Source organism: Nannizzia gypsea, genomic scaffold, assembly GCF_000150975.2.
Source record: "Nannizzia gypsea CBS 118893 supercont1.9 genomic scaffold, whole genome shotgun sequence".
Classification (NCBI taxonomy): Eukaryota; Fungi; Ascomycota; class Eurotiomycetes; order Onygenales; family Arthrodermataceae; genus Nannizzia; species Nannizzia gypsea.
In genome coordinates, this window is record NW_003345193.1 from 493728 (window position 1) to 509375 (window position 15648).

A 15648-nucleotide genomic window follows, 5' to 3' on the forward strand; every position below is an offset into this window, starting at 1 on the left:
CAACTACGGCGACTAATACATAATAAATATCAAACATGTCACATCCTGGGAACGAACAAGAATTCGCCTCGGAAGACGAAGAAGATTTTAATCCTACACCGGCCGATGATTCCGAGCCAGAGGCTGAAGATGACCAGCATGATGCGGCAGATATTCGCAGCGGCGGAAAGCACATAGATAACGATGATGGACAAGAGGTCGGTAAAAAAGAAAAAGAAGACGAGGAAGAAATTGGAGAAGAATTGAAACGGATGAATGATACCGGCAATGGTGACTTGAATACTAATGAATCGCAACAGGCTAGAGGAGAAAATGAAGCCGGCGACGAAGACGATGATGAAGGGGAGCCCGAAGGAGATAACGAGGACGACGATGTAGATGATGAGGAGGAAGACGAGGAGGAAGCAGTCACTGTAAGTGTACCTTAAATTGGCCCCTCCTGATGTGTACTCGGGTATATTGGAGTCATCTGCTAACGATCTAATTAGGGTCGCCCTCGAAAGCGGAGAAGACATGGACTCGGCGCTTTCTTCGAAGAAGAAGCAGAAGTCGACGACGAAGATGAAGCGGAGGATGAAGAAGATGAAATCGAAAGTGGTTTTGTCCACCATGACGATGAAGTCGTCCTACCGGCTGGCGCAGAAACAGACGATAGGCGTCATCGTGAACTCGACCGAAAGCGCGATATGGATGCGACGATGGATGCGGAACAGCAGGCACAGGCCCTCAAAGAGCGATATGGCCGAAACCGTGCCTCTGGAGCTGATCTCGTTGTCGTCCCTAAGAGGCTTCTCTTACCTAGCGTGGATGACCCGAGCATATGGGGTGTCAAGTGCCGGCCAGGAAAGGAAAGGGAAATTGTGTTCAGCATCATCAAGCGGATGGAGGAGCGGCCTCTTGGTTCGCGAAACCCTATCAAGATTATATCTGCTTTTGAGCGCGGTGGAACTATGGCCGGATACATTTACGTGGAAGCCCGCAAACAAGCCGATATCATTGACGCCTTGGATGGAATGTCTAATATCTACGTCAGGTCTAAGTTGACCTTGATCTCGGTCAAGGAAATGCCTGATCTGCTCCGAGTGAAGAAGTCGGAGGAGCTCACCCCGGGTGGCTGGGTCCGAATCAAGCGTGGACGATACCAAGGGGACTTGGCCCAGCTTGAAGAAGTTGAGACAAACGGGCTTAATGTTACCGTCAGACTTGTTCCTCGTCTAGAATACGGACTTAACGAAGACAGCAATGCGCCAGCTATGGACCCCAAGCGCAAGAGGATTGGAGGAGCAGGAGGCAGCGCAGTTGCCAGGCCTCCTCAACGTCTGTTCAGTGAGGCAGAAGCGAAGAAGAGACACTCTAAGTATCTCTCTGCAACATCTAGCTTGGGCGGCAAGTCCTGGTCTTATCTTGGGGACACCTATGTCGATGGCTTCCTTATCAAAAACATGAAAGTCCAACATCTCATCACCAAGAACGTTAACCCTCAACTGGACGAGGTAACCAAGTTTGCCCGTGGTGCAGATGATGGCACTTCAAACCTCGATCTTGCTTCTTTGGCTGCTACAATAAAGAATACAACCGAAGAGGATGCTTATCTGGTTGGAGACACCGTTGAAGTATTTACGGGTGAACAGCGTGGCGTCGTTGGCCAGACTGTAGCAACCCGTGGTGACATCGTTACTATCAAAGTCACTGAAGGTGAACTTCAAGGCCAGCACATTGATGTGCCCACCAAGGGTCTCCGAAAGAGGTTCAGCGAAGGTGATCATGTCAAAGTTATCGGAGGTAGCAAGTATCGCGATGAGTTGGGTATGGTTGTCCGGATCAAGGACGACCGAGTTACCATCCTCACGGACATGGCAATGCAAGAGATCACCGTATTCAGCAAGGATTTGAGAGAAGCTGATGACATTGGAGTTGACGGTAAATTGGGCCAATACGATGTTCATGATTTGGTTCAGATTGAGTATGTTTCCTCTGTATATCCTACAATACCATCCGTAAACTAACGAGTAAAACTACAGTCAAACAACAGTTGGATGTGTGGTGAAACTTGACAGGGAGTCAATGCGAGTCTTAGACCAGAACGGTTCAACCCAAATTGTGCTTCCATCGCGGGTTTTGGGCAAGATTGAACAGCGACGACATGCTGTGACCACTGACCGAAATGGTTCTGAAATCAAGTGCGGAGATACCGTGAAGGAAGTGACTGGTGAGCAACGGACCGGAACAATACTGCATATCCACAGGGCGTTCCTTTTCTGCACAAGTAAGGTTGTGGGGGATAATGCTGGTATCATGGTAACAAGAGCTATAAACGTTACCACCGTGGCGACCAGCGGTTCGAAATTGGGTAGGTCTGCTCCAGATCTGTCAAAGATGAACCCTGCTCTACAGAAGAACGGCATGAACGGTTCTGGAATGCCGCCACCGCGCACTTTTGGCAGGGACCGACTTGTTGGAAAGACAGTTCATATTCGAAAGGGGCCATTCAAGGGTCTGCTTGGTATCGTTAAGGATACGACAGATATCATTGCTCGAGTTGAATTGCACTCTGTTTCAAAAGTCGTACCAGTTGAAAAGGAGAACCTCTCTGTCAAGGAGTATGTATTACTCATTATTCCCTATTTGCGTTTTGGGTTCGGCTAACTAACATGTATATAGCCCCATTACAGGACAGCCTGTAGACATCAACCGGTTTGGCGGCAGAGGTGGTGGTGCCCCCAGAGTGCCACAATCCATGGCAACAGGAAGAGCTGGCCCCCAAGATGCTGCATGGCAAGGGGGAAGAACCCCAATTTCCACGGGCGATTCGTCGCGTACACCCGCATGGCGAGCATCATCTTCTCGAAGTAAGTATCCGACCATGTTCGTTTAAAGATGGCCCTAGACGTTAACTGACTTGGTTTGTTTAGCCCCTGCTTGGAATGCCGCTATAGGATCCCGCACTCCCGCGTGGAAGGCGGAAGGTGGTCGTACCGCCAACCCTTATGACGGTAACCGGACCTCGTATGGTGGGTTTGGTGGCCGTACTCCGGCCTGGACTTCTGGAACGAAAACCCCTCACGACGCTGGGTCCGGCTTCTCAGGAGGCTCTTCTAACTCAGGCTTCGACGCTTTCATGGCCGGATCTCGGACCCCAGGACATCCAGGTGCAATGGCAGCAAACAGCGGGTCCCGAACACCCGCCTGGGGCCACTCCGGAAGCTCCAGCTCACATCTCAGTGCCAATTCCGGCAGAGCGTTCGATGCTCCTACTCCTGGAGGTGACTATGCAGCCCCATCTCCTGCACCATACGGTAGTGCTCCAACCCCTGGAGCAACTGCCGCAACTCCTCGTGCATGGCCGGATAATGCGCCTACACCAGGTGCTTCAACGTTCGCTGGAAAACGTATGGATGGTGATGCGTATGACGCGCCTACACCCGCTGGAGACCATCGACCATATGATGCACCTACTCCAGCAATTGGAATGGGCTTCCCTGCCACCCCTGGAGCCACCGACGATGCGCCTCGATACGCTGAGGGTACTCCAAGTCCATGATGAAGAAGCAGTCTTAAGCTAGGGACCTCCACTCACTTATCCGAGAAGGATAATCACACTAGGGAACACTAGGGAACACTTTTTACTTGAGAAAATCCTTTTTATACCAACTTCCGGCCCGGTACCCATTTATCATATTCTAGATACCATGCGTTTCATCCTAGGCCTGATCTGTTGGAAGCTGGCGCTGGGATCCCAGACCTCTCATTCCTGCTAATACTTCTGATCTATCTGTCCTCCTGTGATGTTCTTTTTATTTTTTGTTCAAGCAAAACGATGGAAAGTCAGAAAAAAAAATCATCTAAGCCATATGGCAAAGCAGGAGTTGGCCTCGGTTTCTTGTATTAATAGCTAGCATGTTTTTGCACTCGATAATAGATTCCTTCATACGAGTTTTCCTTTGGTCAAGATATCAAACACTAACACCAGGCGCTGCTTACATAACCTAACTACATCGCCTGGCGCCCCGCGAGCTATCAAAAAAAAAAAAGCTCCCCGCAATACGAAGAATCGAAGGCCGGAAGCAAAGACACAGCTGATTAGTGAGGCCGTGTGTAAGATAGGGAGCACGATACAGCAGGGCATGATGTCGTCGCCGCCTCCGGATACAGAGACCGAACCCTCCCAAACTGAGCGAGAGCGCCTCGACCGTGAACACAAGGAAAAAGAAGCGAAAGAACAGGCGACCTTGCCGTACAAATGGACACAGACAATTGCAGAAGCCGAAGTCACAATTCCAGTGCCTGTTGAGATACGCGCGAGGGATCTGGAGGTCGTTCTGACCAAGACCAAGATCCGAGTTGCGTTGAAGGGCAAAGAACCCTTTATCGACGTATGTAGATAATATGTATCTTTGCATACAGCCCATGTCTCACAGTGGGATACTTGATAGATGCTAACGTATGTCTGTACAGGGCTCATTCCCACATCCAATCCATGTCGACGAGTCCTCATGGACCCTCGAGACCGTCTCCAGTCCTCCCGGCAAAGAAGTGTCTGTCCATCTAGACAAGGTGAACAAGATGGAATGGTGGCCTCACGTTGTCACCACCGCGCCCAAGATCGACGTCAGCAAGATAACGCCCGAGAACTCTAAGTTGAGTGACCTGGATGGGGAGACAAGAAGCATGGTAGAGAAGATGATGTATGATCAGCAGCAGAAGGAGATGGGGAAGCCGTCCAGTGATGAGCAGAAGAAGGCCGAGATGCTTAGGAAGTTCCAAGAACAACACCCAGGTATGGTTTTGTGATGTTGTGAACCGTTTTTGCTGATATCAATACTAACTCCATGCTGTAGAGATGGACTTTTCCAAGGCACAGATCGGTTAAACAGAGACCGTTGAAACCGTTTTTATTTACACCGGGGTGAGGTTCAGTCACGGGTAATCGTGTTATTTCTAGCGTAGCGAACACATGCGTGGATACACATCTCGTTCTACTTGTTTGATAAGTAGTAGGAGTATTGACACTTTTCCAAGATGAAACCATTCTTGTATGCAACCAGCCCGCAAGACACCATCTACAGGTCCCATGTCGCAAATGCGTCTATCGCCAGTATTTAATACCCTATCAACCCGTATATACACATATAATATCCAACTGTTTATCAAAACAAGGAGCTTCTCTCCCTTTCCGGCTCTCCGTCTTTTATATGGGAACCCCCACCAATGACGTCAGAGGGCTGTCTTACATAAACAAACTCAACAACCACAACTTCAACTTGTTCTGCTGCATCTTTCGTTTCTTCTTCTTCTTCCTGCTCTATCTTCCTCTCTCGCTTGTCATGAATTGACTGGCAGCTCATCATAACATTGAATCCCGTCGCCATGTCTCAGGACCTGGGAGCGAAGCGTATACCAGGCCACACTCTGGCGAAGAACTTTGGTGTGGAGTATGTGATCCTCTATCCCTTCGAGGACCAGGGTGAGCTCCCCCCTTACCTCCCCCCTACCCCGTCCGACCCTGGGTGTAATCAATACCTCGGCTGGAGTACGTATTCTGACAAGTGGTTGATGTAGATGCCGGCAGACAGCTGCAGAGGCTGCTTCGGTCACTGTATAGTGTCGGGCTGGAGGCAGCGGTGCGTCCTGGCAAGGGCCAGAGTCTGGTTGTCCTCGTCAAGCCCAACGAGGATAAGTTGAAGGCGATGGCACATAGAACGAGGTACGCACAATCTTTATGTCCTACGAACGAATATACGACTTACGGATATCAGAACCAAGGACTGGCTGTATGGTGTGCGTACCGCACAACCCGCCAAGGGTGCCCATGATACCCAGGGAACGCAGTGGACGGAGGCAGAACGCCTTCGCACAATATACGACATGATGACCCTCCCACGTACAGACGGTGGAGCAGACATCACCCCCGGATATGGGTATTGGAAGCATGTCAAGTCGATATTCCCGCTCCACGACCATGACCTGAACCGCGAGTGGATCAAGTCCTGGAGCCGCAAAACGCTGCTGGACAATAGTGACCTGGAGCAGATACGACTGAAGCTGGGAGAGAAAGTAGCCTTCTACTTCACCTTTTTGCAGACATACTTCCGCTTCCTCATGGTTCCTGCTGGTCTGGGCCTGTTCTGCTGGGTGTTTCTCGGTCATTTCTCGATATTCTATGCCATGCTGAACTCGCTGTTCTGTCTTGTGTTTGTAGAGTTTTGGAAGAGACAGGAGATTGATCTGCGCCTAAGGTGGCAGGTAAAGGGGGTGTCGGAGATCAAGGCTCGGAGAAAGGAGTACAAGCATGAGAAACAGATCATTGATCCGATTACGGGTGAAACAGTCTATGTGTTCCCGGCCTCCAAGCGTCTGGCTAGGCAATTACTGGTAATTCCATTTACTATGGCAGTGGTAGTTGCACTCGGCACTCTGATTGCAACATGTTTTGCCATTGAGGTCTTTATCAACGAAATCTACTCCGGTCCCTTCCAAACATACCTGGTTTGTCCATCTTTATTTTTTACCTCCCTTGCTCAGTTTATATACCACAAGAACTAACTGACGACAGGCATTTGTACCCACAATCATACTGTCACTCTGTGTGCCGACCATCAGCGCGATACTGACAAAGGTCGCGACCCAATTGACGGAATATGAGAACTATGAGACGCAAGACAGCCATGATATTGCACTGACACGCAAAGTCTTCGTGCTCAACTTTGTCACTTCCTACTTACCTATCTTTCTAACAGCATTTGTATATGTTCCCTTTGCACCCACTATTGTGCCGTACCTGGATGTCTTCCACCTCGCCGTCAAGCCCTTCCATTCAGATGAGAAGGGAACAGCAGCAGCATCAGCATCAGCTGGGATCAAGGAGTTCCGCATTAACCGAGCCCGACTGCGCAAGCAGGTGATCTACTTTACTGTGACTGCTCAGATAGTGAACTTTGCCCTGGAGACGGTGGTACCCTATGTGAAACGCAAGTTCTTCCGCAAGTATGAGGAGATGTCCGAGGCAAGGAAAAACAAGGACGACAGCAAGACATCATCGTCATCTTCTACTGACCTTCTACTGGAAGATGTACCGGAAGAGGCCGAGTTCCTCAAGCGGGTACGAAACGAGTCTGAGCTAAACGATTACAACGTCACCGACGACCTGCGCGAGATGTGCGTGCAGTTCGGCTACCTATCTCTCTTCTCTCCCGTGTGGTCTCTGGTACCCGTCTCCTTCCTGATCAATAACTGGATTGAGCTGCGCTCGGACTTTGTCAAGATCTGCATCGAGCACAAGCGTCCCACACCCTTCCGCGCCGACTCCATCGGTCCCTGGCTGGACTCGCTCAGCTTCCTATCGTGGCTGGGCAGTCTGACGAGCGCAGCACTGGTGTATATGTTTTCATCCGCAGCTGGGGACGGCAGCGGCAAGTCTCACGACGAGATCAAGGGCTGGCTGCTGCTGCTGACAGTCTTTTTCTCTGAGCACATCTACCTACTCGCCCGTCTGGCCGTGCAGGTCGCCATGTCCAAGCTGGAGACGCTCGACACTCGCCGCGACCGAGCCGAGCGTTACCTTGTGCGCAAGGCCTACCTTGACCGCGCCAGCAGCCGCCAGGCAAACGAAAACGACACCGACGCAGACAATCACCAGCCCCGAGAGGAGATGTTAACCGGGGTTCAGGCTGGCGCAGACGACGACTTTGACGAGCTAGGAAGCGACTACGTGGAAGAGGAGATCGGGCAGATCACCCGCGAGTCACTTGAGGAAGACGCACGCAAGTTCAGCACGCCGGACGCGAGTCCGTCGGAGCTCTTCTGGGCGCGGCAGCGAGGGTGGAAGGAATCTGCCAGGATCGGGGCTGCCATTATCCAGGCAGGTACTCAGAAGGAGACCAAGGAGGACAAGGAGACCAAGAAGAGCCAATAGTCTCGTCTACCATCTCCTTCTTCCCCATCTACATCTACATTTAGCGACTTCATCTCTATCTTGTCAATTAGCTAACTCAACCTTGTCCATATATAGTTATATCAAAAAGCTTGAATAAGTAACTATAAATACGTGCAAGAAGTTATTATCAACATAGCAAATAGACATCTCATCTCCAGATAGCATGAAGCAAGCCAAGTCAGGAACATTTATATTCGATCTACATACAGCAGCGGAAACTGACCAGTTAAGTCGTACTTTTGTTTGTTTGGCCTTCAGCCAGCCATAACGAGAGGGGGTGACGCTGTTTGTCACAGTCGGGGCCGCCCCAATCACCCCTTAACTACTCCGTAATTGGCTTGACACTGGCGGCCGAGGGTGTTACGAATACCATCATAGCCCACGCAGCTGCTAAGCTGGGCTTCAACACCTCGCCCCCAGAGGCCGTAGGGCTAGCACAGAACAAATTTGCAACTCGTCAGCTTGACAACAACGTCTTCTGCCGAATGGTCCGCTCTCCAGATGAGCTAGAAAGGATGCTCTCAGAAGACGGACCACATATCCACTATCCTCTGATCGTGAAGCCTTCCTCATCTGAGGGTGTCTGGGAAGTGGCCAACGAGCAGGAGCTGCGTGAAAAAGTGCCTCTGCTATGGCGCGATGCCTTCACCTCGTGGCACGGCCACGACGTTGTCATCGAGACGTACGTTGATGGCCCAGAGGTCGACGCGAACATGGTCCTGATAGATGGCAAGATAGTCTTCGTCGAGGTCAATGACGACTTCCCTGGTGAACGCCTTGGCCGATAAAGATCGCACCGTGTCCTTGTCTAAGCCTTTAATCGGCGGGCCCCAGTACAACATGCAGCTACTCTTCGTCTCAGCTCAGAAGGGAGGCGTCTACAGGTTTGGGGATATCTGCTCGACTGTGTTGCGACCAGACGGGCCCAGGACAGCAGCAGCAACTGGCTGCCAATGTCGTCCAGTGTGCTAATCTCATGGAAGACGGCGAAGAAGTTTTAGATCCTAGCATGGGACAAGTATATGGTAACTTATTGCATTCTTCCTAGTTGTTTCACGAACGAGCCGCAAGGAAAAATTTCACATTGGGTATACGATTGAGCGTCGGGTTAGGGAGCACACAAGTGGTTTCTGATTATTATTATTTTTTTCCTTTTTTTTTTTTACTAATAACTAATTGGGAGTATAGGCGATCAAATTTCATCATAGACAGGCTATACCATAGTTGTAACTAACTAGTTATAGCCTTCTACAGACATAGTGAAGTAAAATACAAATTCTCACCAATATATTCGATGGCAGACGCTGTATTGACAGCTGGGTAAGCTTGTAGTAAAGGAATAGCCTAAAGCGATACCAGAATGATTGTACAAGGTAGCTACCTAATATAGCTTGCCCGAGCACCTGCTGGGGCCACCCTCTATCACAACTGATAGATAATATTCACAAGACACGCTTCCTTCCAGCATAACTATATTGCAAAGCGTCTAATACTTTATCCACCCCGAAGAAGAAAGGAACGCATACAAGATACCAAATGCTAGGCGTTGAAAAATGGCGCCAGCCTACCTTGCATCAAACGGCCATAGCTTTTCTGCCTTCTCAACTGTCATATCATCATCCCCCCTAGCCTCCGCCTCTCTTGCTGTTTCCATCCACTGTTCATACGCCATCCTATTTGCCTCCTTTGCGTCCTTCCAAAGCTCGTTGGGGATCCATCCGTCTGAAGTTGTCTGCAGAGATATTCTCAACCACGCTTTTAGCTTTTCTCTTGCTTCGAAATCATCATATTGCTTCTTGTGTCCCGCGAGCTCCTGCTCACTAGGAACATATGGGTAAGGGGCAGGCAAGTTTAGTTCCGGTTTATGCCAAAGGGAACTGAGGTCGATAAGTTCTTGGCGGATGGCGGGTATACCATCACGCCATGTAGTAAAGCAGTAGTGGAAGAGGCGGAAAAAAGTGGAATCGAGTAGTCTTCCTGGTTTAATTTTGGGGTTCTTGTGTGTCATAATCACGTCAAATGTTTGGCTGCATATAGAGAGGTCCTTCAGTAGTTTCTCTTCTTCTTTAGATTTTGGTTCACTGCCATCTTCACTTGGGTCGATTTCAGGAAATGCTGCAAAATCTGGAGTCATATGTGCATATATAAACGCCGGTTCAACGCATGTTAGTTGCCAGTCGATTATACCAGTGATCGCTGTTGGGTCTTCAGAGGAGACGAAGATGTTGCGTTTGTTGTAGTCTGCATGGATCAATGCTGGCATACCAGCTTGTTGGATGTAAGGGCTTTGTACTAATTTATGCATTATTTCCTGACAGACCTTAACAAGACGAACATGCTCTTCCGTGGAGCCACGGTAAGGAAGACTGTTGTCCTGTTCCTTCGGTATACGGGAAAGAGCGGTGTCAATTAGCCCGGACACATAGTCGTCGAGGGTTTTCCCTAACAATATGTCATCAGCATTGCATTATTAACTCCACACGGGAGATGGTGAGCTTAAGTGTATATATAAAGGGCGTACATGGTCCACGATTTTCACTTGGCTCTCCGTAGAGCTCGGGTTCCCCAGATCCACTGTGCCAGAATAATGGGCTACAATAGGGTCCGATGCAAAATCTGCCATCATCCTGCAGCGGAACCTTCAGGCCAGCTTCGATCGGCGCATCGGAAAAGTAAATATTTCCATAAGCTGGGAAGTTGAGCTTTGTCATCTCTGGAGTCATCTGGGATAGGTGCTTGGTGCATCGCATATGTTGAAGAGCATCCATATGCGGCCACTGTTCATGCAGCAAGATGCCATCGACGTGTGCTTGAATAATATATTCAGCACCAACAGGATTGCTAGGATCATCGCACCAGGCCAAGACCTTAGGAAGGGGGAGAGAGGTTTTCGACTGTACTGGAATAGTCGTTAGATGACCAAGCTAGTTAATCAGTGGTGTATCTTACAATATGCAATTGTCGCAACCTCCGAATTGGTCGTCAACCGTGGCGCACCAGCTACACGCGTAGGAATTCTTGCTACAATGCGTTTGCCATTGTCAAGGGAGAGGATAAACACTCTATTATAACCGCCTTCCTTCTTTTCATAGCTTATGACGCGACATGCACCCTCAGACACGCTGATGGCAACCTCACATAGCTTAGTGAAATTGAACTGAACATGTCTCGCGTTGCGTTGAAGCTCATCTTGAAGCAGGAAGCGTCCTGCTGTGTATGCGCATGGGTCTTGACCTGAACCGAGCAGCAGTTTCTGTAAGCACTCGGGTTCTCGTTCCGTTGCCAGAGGATCTAACTTACTTGGAACTGGGTGTATCCTGCCTCCAGGCCCGCCCGAGAATGGTCTTGATGAGTTTCGGCAATGAGCGCCTGATATCGGAGAGCTCAGGTTCCCGCCCATTCTGAATGATTTTGTTGGTCGTTGACGATAGAAAGCGAGATAGACGGCGGTTGAGATACGACCGGTGCACCTGATAAGGGGCGTTGCTGATCTTCCAAGCATAACGAACACTCTGGAAACAATGTGCTAAAGCTTGCGCCTCCAGCTAAGTACCTATGTAAGAATGGCGAATTCCAGCGAGGACTTTAGCATGAGAATCTGGTTTACGGGACGGCGCGTAGACAGGCTCATCCAGGTTTCGGTGGCTCCTGACTAAGCAACCAAAACTAAGTTTGGGCCACAATATCCAATCATGGATTGGTGATGAAATAGGTACCTAGGTACGAGCATAGACAATACAACCCAACAGTTATCTCATGTTTATAAATAGATATAACTAACTAATGCAGGTTTATACGCCCTGTCTGCTTGACAAATAAATTCTGAAGCTCTATAGCCACAATAGATGCATGTTTTGGGGGCCAGCGGTTAGCATCTAACAGGATGAAATGACTGGCGGATAATGCTCGATGGTGATGATGCTAATGATAACGGCGATATGTGGCCGGGGCACATGCTCCGTGGCATGACAAAAATAATTCGATACCATACCTCCCCTGGAATCGGAATCTGCTAGCCGCCGGGAATTTTATCCATGCCTTCGGCGGTTAGAAGTTCCTGCAATCCTGTCCAATCCTTCTCAAAATATCATAGTTGGCCTGCAACGCTGGCTACCTCCCTGTGCATCAGACTGCATCAATGGAGGCAGGTTCGGTTTCAATAGAAATGGCACCTAATTGGGCTCTAGACATGGCTATGAGCAAAAGATTGTGTATAAATACTGCATCAGAAGACATCTCCAGAGATTCATTTTTCCCATCAACCATACCACAACCCAACTTTCCACAAATATTCAACCATCTTTTGTTCTTTTGTTCTCCTTTAAATACCAAAGAAACGCTAACTAAGCTCAACAGCTTAAGGTCAGTTAGTGGCTTGTCACTTCCCATTTCATAGGCGGAACATGACTCTCTAATACATTTATTTTAGACCCCATCCAGTCATGTCTCGTGCCGTTGCCGATTTCTTCAAGAAAGCCAGGAAGGAGTTCAACCTGGCCAAGAAATTTCGATCAATTTTCAGCCCCGGCAGTCGTATTCTTCCTTCGAGGACCTCAAAAAATGACACCAAGTTCCAGCTCCGCATCGATGCTGGCGAGCTTATCAACAACCGCTACCGCCAGCTGATCCTACAGGTCAACTCTCAAGCTACTACTCCCGGTTTGAGAGATTGGGTGAAGAAGTACGGAACCCACGCGAAGTTGGCCGAGGAGCGATTCGATACTCTAGCAGAGGACCCAGAAGCTGAGGTGGAACGTGTCGTCGAAAGTTTGGAAGGTCAAGCAAAGACATCATTGAAGAATTAAGCTTTGTCAAAACATATAGTTAGCTTAGCTAGCTTCTATCAGTATTTGGACCTGGAAATCTTATAACTACATACTTGTGCGAGCTTAAGCTCTTGTGATTACTATTAAATATATATAGCTATGTTGGAATATCCATTAGCTACTACGACTCGCACTCATTACCCAAGGATTCCTTGGGGCATTAGGCCTTTTTGTCCCTTGTGGTCCAACAAGTTATCTCCTCCTTTCTCCTTTATATAATTAATCTGTGGGTCTTCTGGCTCCACTCATTAGGTGATCGATCTGGAGTAAGACTTCCTTCCGTTACTAGCGCTTCCAATCAGCCAAGCTACGCCACTACCCCATTGTAGAGCATAAGGGGTGAGTAGTGTTAATTGGTTTATTGGGCGGGCATACTCCGTAGACTCTAAAACTTTATTAATGGTGCTTATTGGCTAACTTGTTGGTCCTAAGTTCTGCTTTAACCAATAGTAATTCACGCCCTTCCAACGAATTGCGAGCGTAGCGAGCGCTATCAACTTGTTATATGATAGCTACCTGGTTATATTGTAATAGTGGAAGAAGTTTTATATATTCAAATACTTCTACTTAGAAGAAACTAATTAAGTATAGATAATATTATATAATTTATATATCGGCTCGATGCTTAGCCCCTAGTTAATAGAATAGGACAAAATAAAATAAAAGAAAAAAATAAACTAAAAAATACTTCTAATTTCCGATTGATCATTGGGGCCTCTTATAAGCTAGGTAAGCGTGGAGAGCTCAATTAACCAATGAAAATCATTGAAGAGCTTGACGAGGGTTAATACATCACGAAGGCTCTTGCTCAATATGCACGGGTAGAAGTTGACACTTTGCTATCAACTTGGATTCATTCATTCGGGGTCCAGCGTTGCGTCAACAGCTTCTTCAGCTGAGGCACCGCTTGGTAGCGTCTCCGCGGCATCAGAGTACACGCAGGCCATCCAGAAGGGTATTTCGGCTAGCTTAGGCGTGGCATCTGGGAATTTTCTCATTGCTTTGATCTCATCGATGCGGGGGATTGTTTCCAGTGAGAGGTAGCCCAGCCTCGGCCGTATGTCTGTGATACCTGCTAACAGCTTCATACGCTCCCTATGCCAATGGTGCAACGCATCTAGCGAGTGATGAGCGTTATCGTACTGGCCACTGTATTCCTGGCAGGGCTTCATGGTGGCTCCATAGGGACCAATGCTCAGTGCGACTTTTGCACCCTTGCACTTTGCTTCTTCTGCAACCCTTACTGCATCGTTGACAATCTCTGGAATCCGCGTGGAGAGGATCCCATTGGGAAATGCTTTCGTCTTCGTCTGTGCGAATGCGTCTATCGACACTTGATACGTAGCCGTGAGAATGATGTCGACGGGCACATTGCCGAAGTCGCGCTGACATTGAAGAAGAGTCCCCCTGTCTGACAAAACCAGGTGAGTCGTCCATAGCGGCGTATCGTCGTCTAATTTGACGCCATATTTTTTTCAGGGTCTATGTTATATCCTGGCAATCAAAGCTGTGATATACGAGAAGACCAGTCTTGTTTCATAAGCTACCTTTGTCAGCGGGTCACCCTCTCTTCACATTTCAACAATGGCCAAGAGCAATAACGTATCGGGTACTATCGACGCTTCTGTCCATTGCTTCAGCAGTGACTTGACGGTATTTGTGGACAACATAGACCCACTAGACAGCTATGGTTCATATTCTCTCCCGGACAAGATCGACAAGATCGACAGTGGTGATATATGCCCTTTCACAGGCAGCAAATAATCCATCAAAGCCGAAAGATGATATTGATGTATGTGCCTTCTCCGAGAGCAGTGATGGTTCCGTCCTTGTCGACAGCAGCATCAGTGACATACAGGCTGAAGTGGATGCCCACATGTATACCGACCCCTTGATCGGTCTCCCGACCCGCATCCCCGTTGACGGCGTGAAAGTCGAGTTTGGTCCAGATCTAGAAGCACGCCGGTCTGCAATCGCGTATTGTCTGTCGGTAGGGATATCACCCGACTCCCTGCCACGGAACTATGCCAAAGTCGACAAGAACAGGGCTAGACGCATCGCACAGTTATACGACGAGCTGCACCCATCTCTTCGTCACGCCCACGCGATTCGCGTACGGCGACACATCCTTTGAGCCCAACCCACTACACCCTCTACTGGATGAATTCCCCAGAGAACTGATCTATGGCGAGGTCCCGCTGGTTAATGACATACTGCGGGTAGTGCATGACTACTGTGGCCATGCCCGCGAGGGACTCGGTTTCCGGTCCGAGGGCGAGTACAATGCCTGAGTGGGTATCAGAGGAAGAGCTGGAAGGATGCTGTAATACATAGTGTGTCATTGGCTATTCCTTAACGCGCCCTTCCATGTTGCCGTTTGCTAGCTATCGCAAGGCTTGAGTGTTACTGTTACTTACGGAGCACTCTGCCAGTAAATACAAGAAATAAGCGATCGCTCAAGCACGTGATGCTACTAAAGCCAAGCTTCGGGTGACAAGAGTATGTACCTAGGTACTCCGTGGCTGCCACTTACCTCTTCTACATCTATCTCTATATCTATCACTTACCATCTCTACTTGTCATGCTCATCCACTCTACTTAGTCTACCTACTCTACTTACTCTACTACTCTGCTTACTCCTGCTGTCTTTGTCTTCTTGTCCTCGGCTATGTATGTGTATTACTAACCATGACGTAATAATAACTTAGTCATCGTCTGACTCATCATCTGACTAACTCCACCACGTGACTCTCCCAGCTTATTAATACTGCCACCTCTGCCCGCCTTTTCCCTCTTCCTTTTTTTATTTTATTTTATTTTTTATTTTTTTATTACATTTTTCTTACTCATCACCGACTTTTTTCCCTTCGTCTTTTCCGTCTTTCGCCT

General features: G+C 48.7%; 8 protein-coding genes across 8 annotated transcripts; 6 read left to right on the plus strand and 2 right to left on the minus strand.

Annotated features, from left to right (window-relative positions):
* Positions 1 to 35: 35 nt before the first annotated feature.
* MGYG_08422 (transcription elongation factor spt5) lies at positions 36 to 3541 on the plus strand (the record flags this gene model as incomplete). Its single annotated transcript, XM_003169469.1, has 5 exons — positions 36 to 413; positions 489 to 1963; positions 2022 to 2600; positions 2662 to 2849; positions 2913 to 3541. 5 exons carry the CDS (start codon positions 36 to 38, stop codon positions 3539 to 3541), a joined length of 3249 nt encoding a protein of 1082 aa, XP_003169517.1.
* Positions 3542 to 4127: 586 nt separating this feature from the next.
* Positions 4128 to 4870, plus strand: MGYG_08423 (nuclear movement protein nudC; the record flags this gene model as incomplete). Its single annotated transcript, XM_003169470.1, has 3 exons — positions 4128 to 4373; positions 4456 to 4777; positions 4839 to 4870. The coding sequence occupies 3 exons, from the start codon at positions 4128 to 4130 to the stop codon at positions 4868 to 4870; spliced, it is 600 nt and encodes a 199-aa protein (XP_003169518.1).
* Positions 4871 to 5367: 497 nt separating this feature from the next.
* On the plus strand, positions 5368 to 7912 carry MGYG_08424 (transmembrane protein 16K; the record flags this gene model as incomplete). Its single annotated transcript, XM_003169471.1, has 4 exons — positions 5368 to 5464; positions 5560 to 5704; positions 5757 to 6486; positions 6554 to 7912. 4 exons carry the CDS (start codon positions 5368 to 5370, stop codon positions 7910 to 7912), a joined length of 2331 nt encoding a protein of 776 aa, XP_003169519.1.
* Positions 7913 to 8096: 184 nt separating this feature from the next.
* Positions 8097 to 8721, plus strand: MGYG_08425 (hypothetical protein; the record flags this gene model as incomplete). The annotated part of the gene is made up of 2 exons (XM_003169472.1): positions 8097 to 8174; positions 8230 to 8721. 2 exons carry the CDS (start codon positions 8097 to 8099, stop codon positions 8719 to 8721), a joined length of 570 nt encoding a protein of 189 aa, XP_003169520.1.
* A 776-nt stretch (positions 8722 to 9497) lies between these two features.
* Positions 9498 to 11333, minus strand: MGYG_08426 (hypothetical protein; the record flags this gene model as incomplete). The annotated part of the gene is made up of 4 exons (XM_003169473.1): positions 9498 to 10375; positions 10455 to 10832; positions 10883 to 11167; positions 11234 to 11333. 4 exons carry the CDS (start codon positions 11331 to 11333, stop codon positions 9498 to 9500), a joined length of 1641 nt encoding a protein of 546 aa, XP_003169521.1.
* A 765-nt stretch (positions 11334 to 12098) lies between these two features.
* MGYG_08427 (hypothetical protein) lies at positions 12099 to 12738 on the plus strand (the record flags this gene model as incomplete). Its single annotated transcript, XM_003169474.1, has 2 exons — positions 12099 to 12295; positions 12363 to 12738. The coding sequence occupies 2 exons, from the start codon at positions 12099 to 12101 to the stop codon at positions 12736 to 12738; spliced, it is 573 nt and encodes a 190-aa protein (XP_003169522.1).
* A 746-nt stretch (positions 12739 to 13484) lies between these two features.
* Positions 13485 to 14260, minus strand: MGYG_08428 (hypothetical protein; the record flags this gene model as incomplete). Its single annotated transcript, XM_003169475.1, has 3 exons — positions 13485 to 13593; positions 13633 to 14166; positions 14223 to 14260. The coding sequence occupies 3 exons, from the start codon at positions 14258 to 14260 to the stop codon at positions 13485 to 13487; spliced, it is 681 nt and encodes a 226-aa protein (XP_003169523.1).
* A 186-nt stretch (positions 14261 to 14446) lies between these two features.
* On the plus strand, positions 14447 to 14893 carry MGYG_08429 (hypothetical protein; the record flags this gene model as incomplete). The annotated part of the gene is made up of 1 exon (XM_003169476.1): positions 14447 to 14893. The coding sequence occupies one exon, from the start codon at positions 14447 to 14449 to the stop codon at positions 14891 to 14893; it is 447 nt and encodes a 148-aa protein (XP_003169524.1).
* Between the last annotated feature and the right edge of the window lie 755 nt (positions 14894 to 15648).